This window comes from Rhinoderma darwinii, chromosome 4, assembly GCF_050947455.1.
Source record: "Rhinoderma darwinii isolate aRhiDar2 chromosome 4, aRhiDar2.hap1, whole genome shotgun sequence".
NCBI classification, from domain to species: domain Eukaryota; kingdom Metazoa; phylum Chordata; class Amphibia; order Anura; family Rhinodermatidae; genus Rhinoderma; species Rhinoderma darwinii.
Window position 1 is genome coordinate 292,934,221 of NC_134690.1, and position 22,219 is coordinate 292,956,439.

Genomic DNA, 22,219 nt, shown 5'->3' on the forward strand with positions numbered 1-22,219 from the left:
TAGACAATGCCGACACTGATGGTCTCCTCACTAAAAAAGAGAAAACTTTTCTGACCGTCCCTTTTCCGAACATGCCTTTCATTTATCACCTACCCAAAATCCATAAATCACTTGCTAACCCCCCAGGACGCCCGATTATATCTGGAATCGGCTCTCTCACCAGTAATCTGTCCCATTTCGTCGACCTTCACCTGCAACCACTAGTACTCAATCTACCATCATACCTCAAAGACTCAGCGCAATTAATCAGAGACCTGAATAACCTCAACTTTGATCCTCTCACACCCCAAATCAGTTTTTTAACAGCCGACGTCACCTCACTGTATAGCAACATACCACACAATAAAGGCATTGAAATAACCGAATCTTTCCTATCATCCAACACCACAATCCCTGAATTGCAGGTCCAATTTATTATTAACTGCATTAGATTCATTCTATACCACAACACGTTCAGTTTTAACAATAAATTTTACAATCAAGTAAAAGGATGTGCCATGGGCACCCGGTTTGCACCAGCTTATGCGAACCTCTACATGGGTGCCTTCGAAAATACATATATCCATAGCTCACATCAGTTCAAGAATAACATATTACTCTACAGGCGTTATATAGACGACTTGTTCATAGTTTGGAAAGGAAGCAACGAAGAAGCTTCCCAATTCATCGAAAACCTCAACAGCAACACTTTCGAATTAACCTTCACATACACATTTTCCCCTGTTTCCATTGACTTTCTAGATCTTACCCTCAGCCACGATAAAGTCAACAACAAATTCATCACACAAACACATTTTAAACAGGTTGATGTTAACAGCTACATCGATTTCAGAAGCGCCCATTATCGCCCGTGGCTCCTAAACATACCTTTTGGACAGTTTAGGAGAATCAGGAAAAACTGCAGTACAGAGAAAATTTATCAAAAGGAATGTAATGTTCTAGAAAAACGTTTTATTGACAAACATTTTCCCCCAAAATTAATAGAAGGCGCAAGAACAAAAGCCACCGAATTAACGCAATACTCCTGCCTAAATCCGTCCCTCAAAAAAACGGCACCTGCTAATAGTTACAAAAACAATTTCATCACCACGTTCAACAAAGGAAACAGAATTATTAGGGCAATTTTGGGCAAACATTGGCACATTATTAGGAGCGACCCCTTTCTAAAAGACCTGATCCCGACTAAACCTAACATCACCTTCAGACGGTCTCTAAACCTAAAAAATATTCTAGCTCCCAGTAGAATCAAAAAACAATTGTCATCCAACACACATTTCCTGTCCGGTCTGAAAGGATCCTATAAATGCGGTCATTCCCGTTGCCTATGTTGCAACATCATATGTAATAAAAAACATACATATACATCAACGGTAACAAATGAATCTTTCCCTATCAGAACATTCCTTAATTGTGGGAGTTCATACGTGATTTATCTTATTGAATGCCCATGCCAACTACAATACATCGGTAGAACCACCCAATGCCTGAGAACCCGGGTTAATAACCACCGGTTCAACGTTAACACAGGTTTCATAAAACACAGTGTGTCTCGGCATTTTGCCCAGGTACATAAATGCCAATTTAACTTAATTAACATCACTCCTATAGAACATATCCATCCAGATGTCCCAAATAGGTTCAATAAATTAAAGCAACGGGAAAATTATTGGATTTTCAAAATGGACACACTACATCCAAGGGGTTTAAATGACATTTCAGAATCATGCTTAGATTAACCATACCAACAACTTCTAGCCCATACGTTCCTTTACTTGCTTGAAATACTACTAGCAACCATGTCCCGATACACAAAAACCCGGGCATGTTAAGTCTAAAACAACATCCCCCATGTACATACATATTAATGTCTTACTGCAGTATTACCAAATCTCCTCACCTAAGTTACCCCCAGCAGAAGCCTTTCGTTTTTCTCCTATGCCGTCCACAAAAACCAGCCGGAGTATGCGGGTCATTGTGCGGGCCATTGTGCGTTCCACCCCATGCGTTCCACCCCATGCGTTCTAACCTTGGTCCCCATCGGCCACCGTAGTTTACATGGTCTCCTTGACAACGCTTTAAACACTAAAAAACTATCACGAGAGGAGGTAATAAGTAAAAAGTAAAATATATAAATGAACAACCATCTCTGGCGTCCTACCACAGTTTTAGATACTTTCCCGTACCTATTTATTACCTTTTAATAATAATAAAAAACCGATCCCCCATTAGTCCCGTAATCCAGATGTGACACATTTTCCTTTTCGATTTATCCTCTATTATACATTTTAAACATTTGCTTTTCCAGTATCCTTTATGTTTATCTCCTAAACCTCAGTTGCATATTGTTTTCCATGTTATTTGCTCATTTTATTTGTATTCTTATTGTATTATTTTGAACTTTGACCCCCAATGTGTTTTGGCGGTTTTTTTATGTCAACCTCTGCCCCATCTGAATTGGGCCAATCACCACTCAGTGGTTTGTATATATACTGTCATGTTTTACACAATTTTATGCCTGATGAAGACGCCAGTCCGGTGTCGAAACGCGTTGCTACTGCAATAAAACTATCAGCAAATATTACAAGAGACTACTTGTTTCTCCATCGTCTTGCACCACCTAGCAGCGCCGTGATAGATCCGCTTTTTTCTCCCTACCAACCTACCACTAAATCAGCGGTTTCCCTCGGCAACCGGTTTGGATCTGGCAGCAGCATTCGTGGTTTACCCGCTTTTATCCTAAAGCTATCTGGTGAGCATGATATTGTTATCCTTCATCAGCTTACCCTACTGAGTTACGCTATGTGGCGCCGTGGTCTTTTCTCTATACCCCGCACTTAGATCGGTTTCTATCGGCTCCCTCCGTAGCTGACATCCCGATTACAGGAGCACCTCTACCTGGGCGAGATCACCATCCCACCCACTGGTTGTTGGATTTCCCTCCTGCACTGGCAGCCGCATAAACTTTTGAGAGCGACCAGAACTTCATCTACAGTATCATCTTTACTCATCTAAACACCTGATTCCCCCAAGAATCATGCTGGATTTCGTCACCAACAGGAACTCACTACGTGAACGGCTTATTTTGGAATCCATTGGAAACGATGCCCTTCCTGGACCTTCTCACATAGTGAGTACGAACCCCTCTGCGGTAGAAACCCAGAGAATGACTGACCTCTATCTATCCCTAGAAGATGTCCTGAAAAAAGAAGCTCTACAGAGCATTGACTGCCGGTTTTTATTGTTGTATATTTCTGAAAAGATTGCACCTAGAGGTCTGAGGATCCTGACTTCTAACCCTTATCCTGACGACACTATTTTCAGCACTGACTGGAATAATTTCACTGTCTCATGCCATTCAGGTTACTTAGAAAGGCTACATAATAAACGGACCTCACTCAGCATTAAATATAGCTCCGAAATTACGTCAATCAAAGAACAACTAGTACATTTTGAAGACCATTGTGATTTCTACAAACTAGAGAAATCCACTATTAATAGGCTAACTCTTTTTGAGAAAGAACTCATTTCTAAGAAAGCGAAAAAATTATTGAGGGACCGTACCGACTACAGCCGTAACCCATCCGGTGAATGGAGACCTGCTTCCCTCTCTAGCGTTCAGACAAACCCCACCATGCCCGAGTCTAATATTTTTCCGAAAGGGAATAAATTCATTCAGACCAATTCTATTACCCCTCGAGAGAAAAGTTTCACCTACAGCAGATCCTTTAGGAATAGTTCCAAAAATAGATCAACCAACATTGGGACAACCCCCCAATTGATTGTTCGTGGTAACGGTGGGGAATGTAAACAACCTTTGATTGACGTCCCCAACAATCAAAAGAATTCTTTTGCCATGAGTAAGAGCACAGGACGTGCTCGAAACGCGTAGGCTAAGGCACAACTGCCTACTATTCACACTTGTTTTGGGACTGCGTCTCCCTACATTTTTAATCCTCTACACTCCAATAAAGGTGGGAATATCGTTTCCTTTTTAACTTGAAGCACGACTCAGCGCTGGATCATTTCTTTCTTTTCTTCCATTATACACCGCCAGCCGTAGCGGGGATCCGAGCGGCGAGTCTGGAGATGCATCAAACTGGTGAGCTGGAGGTTCCCTCCCTTCTTTACTGTTTATACCCTTCCCATCCTTGCGGGGCTCCTTGTACATAACAGTCCGCTTTACTCTGTCCATTTTCGAGCCCCAGATGAAGCGAAATTCAGTCCTGGTAATGGCCCTCAAGACAATGGCAGGAGGGGGCCATGCCTGCGCAGTGTATTGTAGCACAGGCAAGACTTCGTTACGCAGGACCATTGCTTTGCCCTCAATAGTGAGTTGTCTCCACAGTCCGATTCTTTGGTTAACTTTGGCCAAGCGTTCTTCCCTTGAATTTAGGGCTGGCCTTCCCGAACCAGACTCCCAGTATTTTGATGAAGTCTGGCTTGATGGTAAATGGGAAGGAGGCAGGAGAAGGCAGGTACCATTTTCCGAAGAGCATAGCTTCTGACTTCCCGCAGCTGACTTTTGCCCATGAAGCGCGTCCGAACTCCTCGCAGGTCTGGACGAGTGCAGTCACCAAACTCTGGTCAGCACAGAAGACGGTCACATCATCCATGTACAGCGAGCATTTGACCTCGAAGTGTCCTGGACCTGGTGCGGTGATCCCGCTGATCTCTCCATTCTGCCGGATAGCCTCTGCGAAGAGCTCTATAACATAAACAAAAAGGAGAGGTGAAAGAGGACAGCCTTGTCTAACCCCCGACAGTACAGGAAAGGGGTCAGTCTTCCAGCCGTTCACCAGCACTGTGCTGTAGATGTCAGAATACATAAGGTTAACATACAAACAGAACATCCTGCCAAGCCGCAGCCTACGCAAAGCCTTACCCATGAATTCGTGAGAGACCCAGTCAGAAGCCTTCTCCTGATCAAGACTGACCAGGGCCCCGTGTGTACGGCGGCTTTGCATGTAATGCACCGTGTCCCTCACAAGGGCAAGACTGTCGGCCACCCTACGGCCAGGAATGCCGCAGGTTTGGTCCACTCCGATGATCCGTCCGATGACAACCTTCAGTCTGTTGGCCAATACTTTGGCGAAGATCTTGTAGTCCACGTTCAGGAGAGAGATGGGACACCAGTTTTTCAGGTCACATCTCTCCCCCTTCCGCTTATACAAGATTGTGATCATGCCTTCTCTCAAGGACGGTGGCATTCTGCCCTCCACCACCATCTCTTCATAGAGCTCAAGCAGGTCCGGACAGATCAAGTCCCCCAGCGCTACATAGAGCTCTGCTGGGAGACCATCACTGCCCGGGGTCCTGCCAGGTCTGAAGGATTTAGCAGCAGAGAGCCGTTCCTCCACCGTCAGGGGAACATCCACAGCCTCCGTACCTGCAAAATCAAGATGATTAGTGATACCTGACAGGAATTTATTGGCGGCTTCGGGGTCAGTGGTCTTCGGGGAGAAGAGGCTTCGGTAGTAGTCTGACGACTCCCATCACCTCCTTCTTCCCAGAATGCATGTTTCCAGTCTCATTTTGGAGTTCCTTCAAGGGCGTGTGGCCGGCATGGAGTTTCCTGAAAAAGAACGAGTTACATTTCTCGACCTTGGAACGAAAGACAATTCGCTTGGATTCCTCCTCAAAGTGCCTTTTCAGGTCCTTTTTAGCTTCCTCCAGCTCCTTCCTGATGTACCAGCCACATTGAAGGAGGTCTTGCAGGGATCGCTTCTGACGCTGCATCTCTCTGAAGTCTCCCTTCCTCTCACACGCCTGTTGACGACTTTTTGCCTAAAAGAAACAACGAAATTCAACATTAACATATTCCCACCAGTCACAGGATTTGTCAAAGAAAACTTTATCATTCCTCCAAACAATATAGGCATCTCTAAGTTCCACCAGTACCTCCTCTCTTTCCAGCAGGGTGCAATTCAGCTTCCAGGAGCCAGGGCTGGGAGGAAAACCATGGCCGATGGCACTCTGGAAGAGAGTGGCCCTGTGGTCAGAGAAGAAGCAGGGGACCATGGAGTGCCCCTGCTGCTTGACTGCCCGGGAGGTGAACTCAAAGTCAATCCGAGAACGAAGTGAGCCATCGGGTCGGCTCCATGAATAGTTCACAGAGCCGTTCCCCATGGAGCCCACAACGTCCTGCAAGAATGCTTCAGATACCATCTCGATAAGCAGTTTGGAACTGACATCCAGCTTGCTTGAAGTGCCGGAACTTCGTCCATCCTCTTCGATGGGGCAGTTGAAGTCTCCGGCCATCACCACTGCCCTAGTGGTGGCGAACTGGGTCCGCAGGGTTTGGAATAGTTCCAGGCGCTCAGCCTTCATAGGGGGGAGCGTACACGTTGATGAACCTAATCGGCTCTCCCACCCAGGATCTGTCTACAACCAACAAGCGGCCGCAGACGAGCTCCTGGACAGAGTCAACAGTGAACACGCTTCCCCTAATCAGGATGGCAACCTCTGCAGACTTACAGTCGCCCTCACCAGACCAGTAGGCCGGCCATGGGTCCACTGCCTGGCCAGATGGTAGTATGACCTGGAAGAGGGGAGAGTACATTCCTGCAGCATAAATACATGACTCGACTGTCTTGAAAGAAAAGTTAGCACCATCTGACATCTAGTCCTATCTCTAACACTCCTCACATTGAGGAGAAAGATATTAAGTTTAGCAGCCATGAGGGAGAATAAAGAAGGTTATTGCAAACGATACACCTTAGTTACCAATTCGGTCGGGCGGATCCTCCTCTCTGGAGCCTAGCGGGTCCGGAAGATGCAGCAGGCTCTCTGACAAATATTGTTCCAGGATTGAAGCCACCTGGATGTCTGTTGTGAAGTTGATGACCTCAGGTTCAGACGCGAGTTACTCCACCATCTGCTCCATTTCCTCCTGCTGTGCAAGGGAATCTTCGCAGATTTCCACTACTTTTCTCTTTGAGGAATCAGCAGCTTGGCTGCCCCTCACCTTTCTCTTAATCTGGATCGCACCTGAGGAGACAAGAGGGGGAAATTCTTCCAAGGAAAGGACTCCAGCAGCTGGCAAAAAAAACTCTGTGTGAACATACCCTTAATACTGGGTGGCAGCGGCCCTTTAACACAAAAGAGGCTGCTGACCGTATATGGGGTGAATAATGTTCACTCTAGGGAGACCTGAATTGGAGCTGAGGAAGTATGACCAAAAGGGTGGCATGGGAAATGTGGGTTGCCCTGTAATATTTTATTAGATTTGGAAACAAGACACCTAAAAATTTATGAAGGAAAAAACATATTCCAAGAAATACAAGGCAAATTATAACTCCAGATACTGTATATTGTGGAACCTGCTTCTGATCAGTTGCTTTCCAGATCCTTTGAAGTCCACACCATCAGTCAGAATCATGATGTGTATATTACAGTCACATAGACAAAGAATTTGTCTGCAGCCTCTACTAGGGGGAGTTCACTGCTAACAGATTTATATAGACATATTGAGGTCAAAACTAGATGTATAAATCCATATGCTGTTAGCTCCCCCTAGTGGGGGATGCAGACAAATGCTATAACTGTGCGTCAGGAAGCATGGTAAGCACCGACAGTACCGATTAGAAAGGAGAGCAGAAACATCGTACTGCGCATGCGCCAAGTAAAGAGCAGGGACGCACGCGCGTTACAGACAGTACGGGGCCAGGCATGAACGTGCTGATTACGCTGCCTGGCCCCTGTCAATCAATGTAAGAGTATGTGCACACACACTAATTACGCCCGTATTTGACGGACGTATTTCGGCCGCAAGTCCCGGACCGAACACAGTGCAAGGAGCCGGGCTCCTAGCATCATACTTATGTACGACGCTAGGAGTCCCTGCCTTGCTGCAGGACAACTGTCCCGTAGTATAATCATGTTTACAGTACGGGACAGTTGTCCTGCAGCGAGGCAGGGACTTCTAGCATCGTACATAAGTATGATGCTAGGAGCCCGGCTCCTTGCACTGTGTTCGGTCCGGGACTTGCGGACGAAATACGTCCGTCAATTACGGACGTAATTAGTGTGTGTGCACATACCCTTAGAAGGAAGGAAGGGGGGTTAAACTGGGGAGTGACATAAGAGCATTTAGGGGCAACAGTGACGCCCTTGTTGCCCCTAAATGCTCATTAGCATGAAGTTAATAAAACGGATTTCTCTACAAAGGAGGCAGTAAGCAGAAAATGAAAATAAACGCTAGAAACAGGTTAGTCTCCTCTACAATTCCCTGTTACTAGTTTAATACGGACATTCTGGTGACAGACTCCCTTTAATTTTTTGCTATTTATTAGTATATAGTCTATCATGTCAGAAAAACAGAGCTTCCACTATACAGATATATTGTGAAATTAAACAGCTAAAGAAATTTGGACCTAAAATACGGGGAGGGGACCCCAATTCTCAATTTTTCTATGGGGCTGTATGACTTCTGTGTACATCCCTGAGGAAAGCCATCATTTTTGTTTTTCATACTTGATAATGTTGCTTATACAATGCCTTAATATTTTATGCAAAGTAGCAAAGCAATTTGCCATATTGTACAACTGATCATAATACAGTATTTAATTCTTCATAGACTATGACCATAAATATTCTATATATGTATATACACTTTTTTTTTTTTTTTTTTTTTTTAGAGCAGCCTCAATGCAGATGATGGCCTCGGTGTTGCTTCACTAAGTATCATCTATGGAGCTCTAATTATCTCTTCAATGTTTGTTCCTCCAATTGTAATTAAGAAAATTGGCTGTAAATGGACAATTGTTGCCTCAATGTGCTGTTACATTACATATTCTCTTGGCAACTTCTACCCTAGCTGGTAAGGTATTTTAACCTAAAATGTTCTAGAAAAATTGAAATGTATTAATTGAAGATAAGTTAAAGAGGCTCTGTCACCAGATTATCAAATTCCTATCTCCTATTGATTGTGATGGGTGCTGCAATGTAGATAACAGCAAAGTTTTATTTTTTTTAAAACCATAATTTTTGCCCAAGTTATGAGCAATTTTATATTTATGCAAATGAGCTTTTCAATGGACAACTGGGCGTGTTTTCTCATTTTATCATTGGCGTGTATTGTGTTTTTACCAACTGGGCGTGTATTGTGTTTTTACCAACTTGGCGTTGTGAATAGAAGTGTATGACGCTGACAAATCAGCATCATACACTTCTCATCGTTCCCACCCAGCTTCTTTCACTGCAGACACAGCGTGACGTCACCCACAGGTCCTTCAACCTTAGCGTCGGAAGAGAGAAGACACATCCGCTCCAGGCGTCAGAGAGTACAGTTGAATTTGCAGCAGCATCATCATGTGCAGGTAAGCATAGCAAACTCCCTAGAGACGAGCATATAAACATTTTGGACGCCTGGAGCCGATGTATCTTCTTTGTCCGACGACAAGGTTGAAGGACCTGTGGGTGACGTCACGCTGTATTTCTGCAGTGAAAGAAGCTGGGTGGGAACGATGAGAAGTGCATGATGCTGATTTGTCAGCGTCTTACACTTCTATTCACAACACCCAGTTGGTAAAAACACAATACACGCCCAGTTGGTAAAAACACAATACACGCCCAGTTGGTAAAACGAGAAAACACGCCCAGTTGTCCATTGAAAAGCTCATTTGCATAAATATAAAAGTGCTCATAACTTGGGCAAAAATCATCGTTTTTAAAAAAAAAACAAAAAAACTTTGCTGTTATCTACATTGCAGCGCCCATCACATTAAATAGGAGATAGGGATTTGATAATCTGGTGACAGAGCCTCTTTAAATTAACATGCTGTTAATCCTTGTTAAATTAAGAATATTTTGTTTATCCTTGAAGTGCACTGGATTTAGCAAAAATTAAGTGTGTGTTGCACTTATGAAGCAGTGCTCGATTTTGTGCATGGCATTAATTGGTAGGAGATGACTATGACTTTTACATTGCTTACTATATGTGCATTTGCCACAAAAGCTTTTGAAGGTGTACAATACTCTGAAGACCTTAAAAACTGTTCCTCAGTTATATAATCCATGTTTTATAAATGTAAAAACAGCATAGACTAGAACATATACATACCTGCCAACTTTCAAAGAATGGAAAAAGGGATAATTTTTTTTATGCTATGCCACGCATTTAACCCTGCCAAATTCCTGTCACTGCAAGCCCAATTCTGCTCAGTCTAGTGTCACCGTGCAGGAAAAAACTGTGAAGGGGATGCAGCATTAAAATAGCGCTGTGGACCCTTAAATTATAGGATTAAAGGCATGCAGAGTTTTTTTTCTTATATTACGCACAAGCATGAAATGGGACATGTGCTATCAGACTGCGTATGTATGGTGATGCTCTCAGCATTGCTTCTAATGCGGAATATCTCCATACATGCAGAGTCTGACAGAGACTGTACATCAGCGCATGGTGCCTGTATGGGTCTGTACTTAGGAGCCCCACCTCTGTGTAATATTTATACTAGTCACCCTTATTATCATGTAATACGAATACTATGCATTATTGTATGATTATTACTACATAAGATTCAGGGTGTCTAATATAAATCTTAAAGGCTATGTAAACCTTTGAAAGTTATTTATTTATTTAATTTTTTTAAAGAAAATTGTCAGTCAGTGTATTTGGTGCAACCTTCAAATTAGTTTTTATTATAAATTATTTGTACTTTTTGAGATACAGCTGCTCATAGTTCATAACTTAGATGTGATAGATTACAGGTGGATCCTGTATGTTAGAGACAAGCAGGTTTTGCTAACACTGAACCCGTCAGATCCGCGAGACTGACAGATTCAAGTCTTAGCGAAAGATTCAGCTGCTCTGTATACAGGATACAGAGCAGCTGTATGTCAAAAATTACAAATAATTTTTAATAAAAACTCATCTGAAAGTTGCACAAAACACAATGACTGACATTTTTAAAAAAAAATCACTTTCAAAGGTTTACATAGCCTTTAATATATACATAAATAATAAATATAAATCTGCACTATACAAAGACCAAATAATACCCCCACACCAAGACTTGATATAACTATGACAAAGACCAATATGACCAATATTATCACCATAGAGTGCCCATGGAGGTCACAAACCAGAACCACACTGGTGCTCTACAGAGTGTAATCACACAGAGTATAGCTAAATCCAGTGACTCACAGGTGACATCTTCTCTGCTTACATTCCTCCTCCATGGTTTCTTCTCCTTTCAAAAAGTAGAAGGTAAAAGGCAGGAATGCAACGTTGTATAGATGAATGTAAAAAATACATTTATTTAAAAATATTATGTGTTTCGAGGCCAGACTAATGCCTTTATCATGTATATAAACGGACCATCCTCAAAACGCATTGTTTTTTAAATAAATATTATAGCGCTCATTTCATTCCTGCCTTTTACCTTCTACTCTTTCTACTCTTTGATTTGTTTGTGGACATGCAGCTATTCCACTGATTGGACTCCCATCCCATATCATGTCATACGCTTCTCAGTGTTGTGCCTGCATATTGTACAACCAACTCTGGTGAGCACAACTTGTATGATTTTACTAATTTTACACCCCTGTATTTATTGTACTATTGAGCGCTTTCTCTCTTTTTAACATTTTCTCTCCATCCAACCCAGACTGCCACGACAACTTCTCCTGGCCATGACTCATCTCTGCAGAGTTTACTGCCCAGATGTCTTTAGCACTTTGCTTTTCCAGCACACCTGACCCTGTACAGAAACGTGCCCTCCTGCTACTGCCTTTAACTATGTCCTACTACTGCAAAAATAGTATCGCACAGATACTGCCCCCCAAAATAATAGTTGAAAACTGATAGTGCCCCCACTGTAATAATGATCCCCCTTAGTGTGCCACTCAGTAAAAGTGCCCCCCATTGTGCCACACATAGTAATATTACCTTAATAAAGTAATTGTGCCCCATTGTGCCACACATAGTAATAGTGCCTCCATACAGTAATAGTACTCCCCTGTGGGGTCTGCACAGTATTAGTGCCCCCACACTGTAATACTGCCCCTTTACATTAATAGTGCTCCCAAATATTATGTTTGCCCCTTAACCCGTTAGTGACCGGCCCATCGTGTTTCTACGTCGGTCACTAACGGGCCTTATTCCGATGCCATAGACTTTTTACGTCGCGGCATCGGAATAAGTAAACAGAGCAGGGAGCTGTCAAATCTCCCTGCTCTCAGCTGCCAGAGGCAGCTGAGGGCTGGGAGCGTCCCCGCTCTGCCGGGTGAGATCGATATTAGTATCGATCTCACCCGTTTAACCCCTCAGATGCGGTGCACAATAGCGTGCACCACATCTGAGTGGTTTTGGAGAGAGGGAGGGAGCTCCCTCTCTCTTCCACCGACACCCGGCGATACGATCGCCGAGTGTCTGTGTCTCCAATGGCAGTCGGGGGTCTAATAAACCCCCCCAGGTCTGCCTGGAGTGAATGCCTGCTAGTAATGACCTAGCAGATGCCTGTCCGTGTTAAACGGACAGGCAGTAATACACTGCGATTATAAATGCGATCGCAGAATTGCATATTATAGTCCCCTAGTGGGACTAGTAAAAAAGTGAAAAAAAAGTTTAATAAAGTTAATTTAAAAAAAAATTGAAAAAAAATGAAAAACCCAGCTTTTCCCCTTACAAAATGCTTTACTATTAAAAAAACTAAATAAAGTTAAAAAGTTACACATATTTGGTATCGCCGCGTCCGTAACGACCCCGACTATAAATCTATTGCATTATTTAACCCGCACGGTGAATGCCGTAAAAATTGAATAAAAAACTATGGAAAAATTGCTGTTTTTTGTGAATCCTGACTTTAAAAAAAATGTGATAAAAAGTGATCAAAAAGTCGTATCTACTCCAAAATGGTACCAATAAAAACTACAAGTCTTCCCGCAAAAAAAAAAGCCCTCATACAACCGCATCGGCGAGAAAATAAAACATTACGGCTCTTCAAATATGGAGACACAAAAACAAATAATTTTGAAAAAAAAGCGTTTTTACTGTGTAAAAGTAGTAAAACATACAAAAACTATACAAATTTGGTATTGTTTCAATCGTAACAACCCGCTGAATAAAGTTATTGTGTTATTTATATCACACAGTAAACGGCGTAGATTTAAGAGGCGAAAAAGTGTGGCGAAATTTCAGGTTTTTTTTCTATTTCCCCCCAAATAAAAGTTAATAAAAGTTAATCAATAAATAATATGTCCCCCAAAATGGTGCTATTAAAAAATACAACTTGTCCCGCAAAAAACAAGACCTTATACAGCTATGTCGACGCAAAAATAAAAAGGTTATAGCTCTTGGAATGCGACAATGGAAAAACTTAAAAAATGGCCTGATCATTAAGGTCTAAAATAGGCTGGTCATTAAGGGGTTAAGTGCCCCAAACACATGCCTCCTTAATTCACACAGTAGCGATGTGCATAAGTGCCTCCACAGGCAGAAATAGTGTCCCTAATTAATAAAACGAATACATTTAATACCTAGTGCCTGTGAGGTCTGCAGCCGATGGCAGGGATCAGAGAGGGAATGCTGAGGGAGGGAGCTGACGGCTCCCTGCTTCACCATTGTATTCAACTGTATCTGCATTTCTGAGAACACAGATACAGTTGGACAGCTCTGAGATGGGTAAGAGATCTATTGCAAAAGGAATTAGACAAACTTTACCTAAAAGTTAAGAAAAAAAAAAATTGTTTTAAGCCAAAAGCAAAAGGATTGAATCTTTGGGAGAAGAAACTGAAAATTAACTTTTTAGGCAAAGTTGACCTAATGCCCACTGTATGTTCTTTCCCTTCATCACTGCTTCAATCCTAGACATTTCATTGTATATATATCTGAAAGGCAGGTTCAAGGTCTTTTTATTATATTGTGTCACCCTCAAAAACATTTGCGGCAAGCACACATAAGATATGTAATAGTCATCTCCCACCACTTGGTGTCACACTGACACTGCACTCGAATAATAGAGCATGACAAATATTGACAGAGAGAAGGAGAGTGAGTGAGAAAGATTGAGAGATCTGTACACTAATATCTTTCACTCTTTCTCCCTCTCTCTATATATATATATATATATATATATATATATATATATATATATATATATATATATATATATATATATATATATATATATATATATAATTAGTCCTTCACAATTAATTAGAATATCATCAAAAAATTGATTTATTTCAATAATTTCATTCATAAAGTGAAACTCATATATTATATAGATTCATTACACACAGAGTCATCTATTTCCAGCATTTTTTTCTTTTAATGTTGATGATTATGGCTAACAGTTAGGGCTTATTCAGGAGAACGTGATATACGTCCGTGCAACGCACGTGATTTTCACGCGCCTCGCATGGACCTATGCTAGTCAATGGGGCCGTTCAGACAGTCCGTGATTTTCACGCAGCGTGTGTCCGCTGCGTAAAACTCACGACGTGTCCTATATTTGTGCGTTTCTCGCGCATCAAGCACCCATTGAAGTCAATGGGTGCGTGAAAATCACGCGCAGCACACGGCAGCAGTAAAAACTATGAAGGAAAACAGAAAAGCACCACGTGCTTTTCTGTTTACAAACATACAAACAGAGTGTCATAATGATGGCGGCTGGGCGAAAATCACGCAGCCACGCATCATATGCTGCTGACACACGGAGCTGTTATGTACCTTTAGCGCCTTAATGAAAACCCAAAATTTAGTGTCTCAGAAAATTAGAATGTTAAATAAGCCCAATTTAAAAAATGATTTTTAATACCGAAATGTTGGCCTACTGAAAAATATGTGCAGTATATGCACGCAATACTTGGTCGGGGCTCCTTTTGCATGAATCACTGCATCAATGCGGTGTGGCATGGAGGTGATCAGCCCGTGGCACTACTGAGGTGTTATGGAAGCCCAGGTTGCTTTGATAGCGGCCTTCAGCTCGTCTACATTGTTGGGTCTGGTGTCTCATCTTCCTCTTGACAATACCCCATAGATTCTCTATAGGGTTTAGGCCAAGCGAGTTTGCTGGCCAATCAAGCACAGATACTGTGGTTATTAAACCGGGTGTTCGTACTTTTGGCAGTGTGGGCAGATGCCAAGTCCTGCTGGAAAATGAAATCAGCATCTCCATAAAGCTTGTCAGCAGAGGGAAGCATGAAATGCTCTAAAATTTCCTGGTAGACAGCTGCGTTGACTCTGGACTTGATATAACACAGTGGACTAACACCAGCAGATGACATGGCTCCCTAAACCATCACTGACTGTGGAAACTTCACACTGGTACGCAAGCAACTTGGATTGATGCCTCTCCGCTCTTCCTCCAGACTCTAGGACCTTGATTTTCAAATGAAATGCTAAATTTACTTTCATCTGAAAACAGGATTTTGGACCACTATGTAACAGACCAGTCCTTTTTAAAGGCTTAGGAAACCTTTGCAGGTGTTTTGTGCTGATTAGCTGATTACAGTGTGACACCATGAGTCTACAATCTTCAACTTTTACCCAATATTCTAAATTTCTAAAAGACTAAATTTTATGTTTCCATGAACTGTTTGCCATAATCATCAATATTAAAAGACAAAGAATGCTGGAAATAGATCACTCTGTGTGTAATGAATCTATATAATATATGAGTTTCCCTTTTTGAATTGAATTACTGAAATAAATAAACTTTTTGATGATATGCACTCACATTTTATTGACGCATGTAATCCCCTATATTCTCAAAGTACATAGATAAGTAGGATATGGGTACATAGAAAATTATCCACTTTTCAGTCTCTAAACATTGGTACCAAGTAAGGCTCTGTTCACACTGGCGTAGTTTTTTCAGTCTTTACAGGATACATGATGGACATGACAAAATCATCATAATATGACATGATCAGTTATGATCCGTGTTTTACAACTCCCGTTGACTTATAATGGGTCTGTCAGTTTTCCATCAGCTATAGTTTTTTTTCTGAATAGAATAGCGCAGCATGCAACGCTACTCTGACATTGGAAAAGCAACGAAAACCGGATGGAAAGGGACTTTGGGTTTGAAAGGAGTTTCCGATAAAGATTCCATCAAAAATGCCAGAAAAAATAGCACAGCGCTGTAGCACACGCTGTCTTCGTCTATCATGTGACAGAATCGGCACTGCCGTTATTTTAGTTTTCTGTTCCTATGGCAGGACAGAAAATCAAAAATATGAACGGAGATGTAAACTGAGCTTAAGGCAAGTGAGAACAGTGCCTAATATGTTTGGGTGCACAACATCTAACATTAAACTAACCAAGAAAAGGGATAGTGTTGTATGTAAAATTTGTACGCAATTTTTCTAAATCCTTTCAAATGTATTAGCATTCATTGTGTCAATGTGAAATATTAATACAAAATAATAATAATACTTCATGAGCTCTAGACAGCCTTTAAAAATAATTTCGTGATGGACTCCCAACTGGAACTGGCTTCATCCAGGGAATTAACAGTTATGACCCCTAGTTGCAGCTAGCTCCAGACTGGTGTAACACACGTCGGGTATCTGCTTTTTAGTATCTCGGAGCTAAGCAAATACAGATATCTCGATAATCTTAGCAAAATTAGTCAAACGTCCTGCAGGGTGAAAACGTATCACTTAGGCTGGATTCACACGAGCGTGTGCTTTTTGCGCACGCAAAAAATGCGGCGTTTTGCCCGCGCAAAAGGCACTTAACAGCTCCGTGTGGCCTCAGCATATGATGCGCGGCTGCATAATTTTCGCGCAGCCACCATTATTATGACACTCCATTTGGATGTTTGTAAACAGAAAAGCACGTGGTGCTTTTCTGTTTTCATTCATCCTTTTCACAGCTGTTACACGAATCACGCTGTTTGCACGGAAGTGCTTCCGTGTGGCATGCGTGGATTTCACGCACCCATCGACTTCAATGGGTGCGTGATGCACGAAAAACGCTCAAAGAATGGACATGTCGTGACTTTTACACAGCGGACCAACGCTGCGTAAAAATCACGCACATGTCTGCACGGCCCCACAGACTAATATAGGTCCGTGCGACGCACGGGAAAATCACGCGCGTTGCACGGACGTATATCCCGTTCGTCTGAATAAGCCCTTAAGAAATTGAAAAAAAACATTGAAAAGTCAATTTAAAGTTTCTTGCCACTGTGTATTTAATGCGTTAAAAGTCAAGTTAAAGATGGCTACTTCTGTAACCTCCAAACAAATAGGTTCTTTACACAAAGCAGCACGGGAGAATATTACCATCTAAAGAGCGCACAGCTCTGCAGTTACAGAGAAGCTCAAACCAGGCGACTGCAAAGAGTAGCAATATAATAACTCACTAACTTTGGGTTAATAAGAGCTATTTACAGAGCGGTAAGGCTGAGTTCACACGGGGCGGATACACTGCATAATAGCACGCAGCGTATCCGCCCTGTGCGCCGCAGGGAATTCCGGTGCGAAAAAGCGCACCACACTGTGGTGCAGTTTTTCGCCCAGGATGTCCGCTGCGAAAAACTGCAGCACTTAGCCGGCCTGCCTCTTGGGATGACGTCTTATCCTAGGAGACCACTGCAGCCTGTGATTGGCTGCAGCGGCGGTCACATGGGATGAAGCGTGATCCCAGGAGGATGAAACACAGACTCCTAGGTAAGTTTAATATATTTTTTTATTTTCTGAGTTGCGTTTTTTGCGGCGTGGACAACTGCTATTTGATGCAGGATTTACATCCCTATTCAATTCAATGGGGAAATCCCACAACAAATAAGCAGCGTTTACATAAATTCAATTGACATGCTGCGGAATAAAACTCTGCACTGCAGGTCAATTTCTGACCGGTTTTTCCACTCAACATTTACGCAGCGTGTGGATGAGATTTGTTTTATCTCATCCACTTTGCTGCTACTGTATTTGCTGTGGATTTTCCGCAACGAATTCCGTTGCTGAAAATCCGCAGTATTTACTCAGGTGTGAACTGGCCGTAAGGGTATGTGCGCACACACACTAATTACGTCCGTAATAGACGGACGTATTTCGGCCGCAAGTACCGGACCGAACACAGTGCAGGGAGCCGGGCTCCTAGCATCATACTTATGTACGATGCTAGGAGTCCCTGCCTGCTGCAGGACAACTGTCCCGTACTGTAATCCTGTTTTCAGTATGAGACAGTTGTCCCGCAGCGAGGCAGGGACTCCTAGCGTCGTACATAACTATGATGCTGTGAGCCCGGCTCCCTGCACTGTGTTCGGTCCGGTACTTGCGGCCGAAATACGTCCGTCAATTACGGACGTAAGTAGTGTGTGTGCACATACCCTAACAGTGCTACTACCTCCAGTGCAAACAGCTCTGTTTCAATAGGTAAGTAAAGACAGCATTGAACATTAAGGGTATGTGCACATGATGAGAGGATTTTACGGCTGAAATGACAGACTGTTTTCAGGAGAAAACAGCTGCCTCGTTTCAGCCGTAATTCCTCCTCCTCGCATTTTGCGAGGCTTCTCTGACAGCCGTAAATTTTGAGCTGTGCTTCATTGAGTTCAATGAAGTACGGCTCAAATTACGTCTGAAAGAAGTGTCCTGCACTTCTTTTGACGAGGCTGTATTTTTACGCGTCGTCGTTTGACAGCTGTCAAACGACGACGCGTAAATGATAGGTTGTCTGCACAGTACGTCGGCAAACCCATTCAAATGAATGGGCAGATTTTTGCCGACGTATTGTAGCCCTATTTTCAGACGTAAAACGAGGCATAATACGCCTCGTTTACGTCTGAAAATAGGTAGTGTAAACCCAGCCTTATTCTGCCTTTACAATTCTGGGCCACTGATTTAGCGGTCTACAATATTCTTACCTGCAATTCTAGCCTTGCTACAGCTGCTTATTAGTCTGAATTAAATGGTAGTAATATACAGGGATACTGTGATAACACAACTCAGTAAGTGAGTAACAAAAAAGCTGGTTGATTTATCAAAATATACGGAACCATTTCCAATTATGTCTTTACTTGCCTAGATCCACTACCGGACAACTGATGACCTATCCACCAGACAGGTCATCAGAATATCATCGGTGCGGGTCCGGCACCTGAACCCCACACCGATCAGCCACTCCGGTGGCCTGTGGGCACTGGATGTTATTGCCCATTATGCCATGTACTGAGCCCGAAGCAGTTGGCTCCATACATACCATAACAACTGTGCTGCAGTACTGTAGCTCGGCCGCTATTCCGTGACCGGAGACAACTGCTTCTGGCATGTATGTCCGATGCGCAGAGGCAGCTGTGTCGGACCCCACAGATCATGTACTGATGACTTATCCGGTGGATAGGTCATCCGTTGTCTGGTAGTGGACAACCCCTTTAAGTCATTTATATCTATATGACTTCTTAGGGCTTTGTGCAATAAGCTGCAAGGTACAGAGGTATAATTCTGGTACCTAAGGGGGCCCAATGGCCCTCCTGCAAGATAATAAGACACCAGTATTAAAGTAAAAAGCAAATGTTAGGCAAGGGTCCCTTTTGCAGATTTTTCTTTGGAGTCCAAAAGCTTCAGGCTACGCCATTGTTAAGCTGTATTTATAATGTTAAATTTAATGTATAATCTATATTGAATTGACATCATGATTAGTTTAGTTTTAATAATTTTTTTGTCTTTTTGTGATGTAAAGTGACTTGTTGGTGACACCAAGAATATTCTGTGAAAGGACTGAAAAATAAAGATTATCGGAAACTATACTTTTTTTTTCAAGTTACTATTATGGCTTGTCTTAGCAAATGTGAAATTAAAACTATGTAAACTTTAATCTTCTAGGTATACCCTCATACCAACATCTGTGATTTTGGGATTTGGAGGTGCACCATTATGGGCTGCAAAATGTACATATCTGACAGTGAGCGGTAATCGATATGCGGAGAAAGTTGGAAAGGTTGGGAAAGATATTGTCAATCAATATTTTGGACTTTTTTTCCTCATATTTCAATCATCTGGTGTATGGGGAAATTTAATTTCATCTTTAATATTTGGACAAACACCAGATATAGGTAAATACAGTACAAATGTATGACATATTGTAGAAATTGACTATATAAAGTATAGTAGAAGAGGGAATACCAGCAAGGAAATAGCATAATTACTGTATGTGTATGTACCATATAGCTAAAATGTAAGTTTACCTTTTACTACATATTAGTTTTCAAATACTTATATACTGCATTTGCATATGAACACAGGGGATAATTTATTAAGAATGGTGTGTCATATGCCAGTCTTAATCTAAACAGTGCTGGAATAAAATGATTAATACATTAATTCATAAATTAGGTTCATCTCTGGCCATCTGTGCACTAGAAGGTCAGTACGTTAATGCTATCATTTACATCACGCTCTAGCAGAAATTATAGTAAATGTGTTGGGCCTGGGTGACCCCGCCCCTTCACTATGCCCTGCCCCCTTTTTAGGAAAAGAGGCGTGAGCGATTAAAAAGCCCGCTATTTTTTGTGCAAATTGTGTGATATTTGTGGCAAGTGCTACAGAATACTAGCATAGAACCCTTATTAAAGTCCCCCCTCAGAGTTTGTGTATTTTTTATGAGTTCTGTACCCTACAACAATGTATTGTAACAGAAGGCATTGCATTAGAGCATCTTAGCTAAACTGTTAGGGGTGTGTCTCCCAACAAATTGTAGTAAAATCTGTAGTATAATGTATGCTGTATCTCCGAAATAGTACAAACAAAGTATTGCAAGATGCAGTAAAATTTATTTGATCTGTCATTTAATAGTCCAGAAATCCTGGTAGGGCAGCAAACTGCAGGACTAATTTTTCAGCTTGCTCTCATTTAGCTTGGTGGACTAAGTGGCTTGTGAAATAAATGGAGTTAGTAAACCGGAGTTGAAAATGGGAGTTAAAGTCCCTGTAAGTACTTTTCTTTTCTCTTACTTTTTCAATTATTCACTGATAATGGAAAGCAAGATTGGAGGTTTTCTTTAGTGCACAGTTTGCCATATGTATGAATGACTGGAGCAGGAGTTCCAGGGTGAATACATCTAATGCATATATGAAGATGTTGTTCACCTTGAAGCTCGCATTAGAGATCTGGAGGAGCAAAATGCAATGTGATAGACAATTTTGAGTGGAGCATGTTGCTCACTAAGCACTAGTGGGATAGATATGGAGGGTGAAGATATGGGTTAGCAGGACCAGGCAAGTCACTGGGTTAATGTTGTTAGTGGCATTAGAAAGGGGTCCAAGGAAAGTAAGGACTATATTGTTTCTTTTATTCCAAGCAAAATTGCCATGTTGGATGATGATGCGAGGGTATCAGTCTCAGAAATGGCAGCCCTAGTGGATACTGATCTCCCTAGACCAGAAGAATAGCCCAGCTAGTAGTCGGTCGGATGGTAATGCAGAAAGGGCAATACAATTAGGAGGGGATTCTATAATCCGGAAGCTAGATAAAATAATTTGCAACCAAGACCGCTACAACTGAATGGTTTGCTGTCTTCCTGGTGCCAGGGTTCGGCATGAGGTGGAATGGGTGGATAAATTACTGGGAAGGGCTGCTGATGATCCAGCTTTTGTGGTCCATGTGGGAACCAACGGCAGAATACATGGTAGGTGGAGGAGCCATAAAAATAACTTTAAAGAACTAGGCAACAAGCTGAAGTGAAGGATCTCCAAGGTAGTATTCTCTGGAATACTGCCTGTGCTATGCTCATCGCAGAAAAGACAGTGGGAGATCAGGGAGTTAAATGCATGGCTTAAGTCTTGGTGTTGAGGAGAAGGCTTTGAGTTCCTAGAGCACTGGGCTGACTTTTCATTAGGGTACAATCTATATTCTGCAGATGATTTGCACCTAAATGGAAGGTGGTCCGCTTGCTGGGGGGGGGGAGAATTCTAGCAGAGTAGCGGAGTATTTAAACTTGGTCTGAGGAGGGAAGACAATGGGGAAAATAAAGGGGTAGTTAGGATAGAGAGGGGTCAGACCAGGGCCAGTGTCAGCACCAGGCAAACCCGGGCAAATGCCAGGGCCCACTACCCTTGGGGGGGCCCACTCGGCAGCCAGGTGCTGACGCTGCTATCGTCACGGCATCACTGTCCATATATGGACAGTGATGTCAGTAGGAGAGAAGGAGGCCCAGGCAGAGCAATAGTGGATCTACTCCAGGACTGCGTCTCTGGGGAAGCCCCTGACATCACTGTCCATATATGGACAGTGTTGTCAGGAGCAGAGCAGTGTCCCAGGCAGA

The 22,219-nt window shown here is 42.4% G+C and overlaps 1 protein-coding gene across 1 annotated transcript in view; it reads left to right on the top strand.

Moving 5' to 3' along the window:
* Positions 1-22,219, top strand: part of LOC142761154 (protein unc-93 homolog A-like) — a 161,494-nt gene that overhangs the window by 62,091 nt on the left and 77,184 nt on the right. The window contains exons 2-3 of the mRNA XM_075864348.1: positions 8,637-8,818; positions 19,783-20,012. Coding sequence (XP_075720463.1) covers positions 8,637-8,818; positions 19,783-20,012 — 412 coding nt within the window. The remainder of the gene's footprint in view (positions 1-8,636; positions 8,819-19,782; positions 20,013-22,219) is intronic.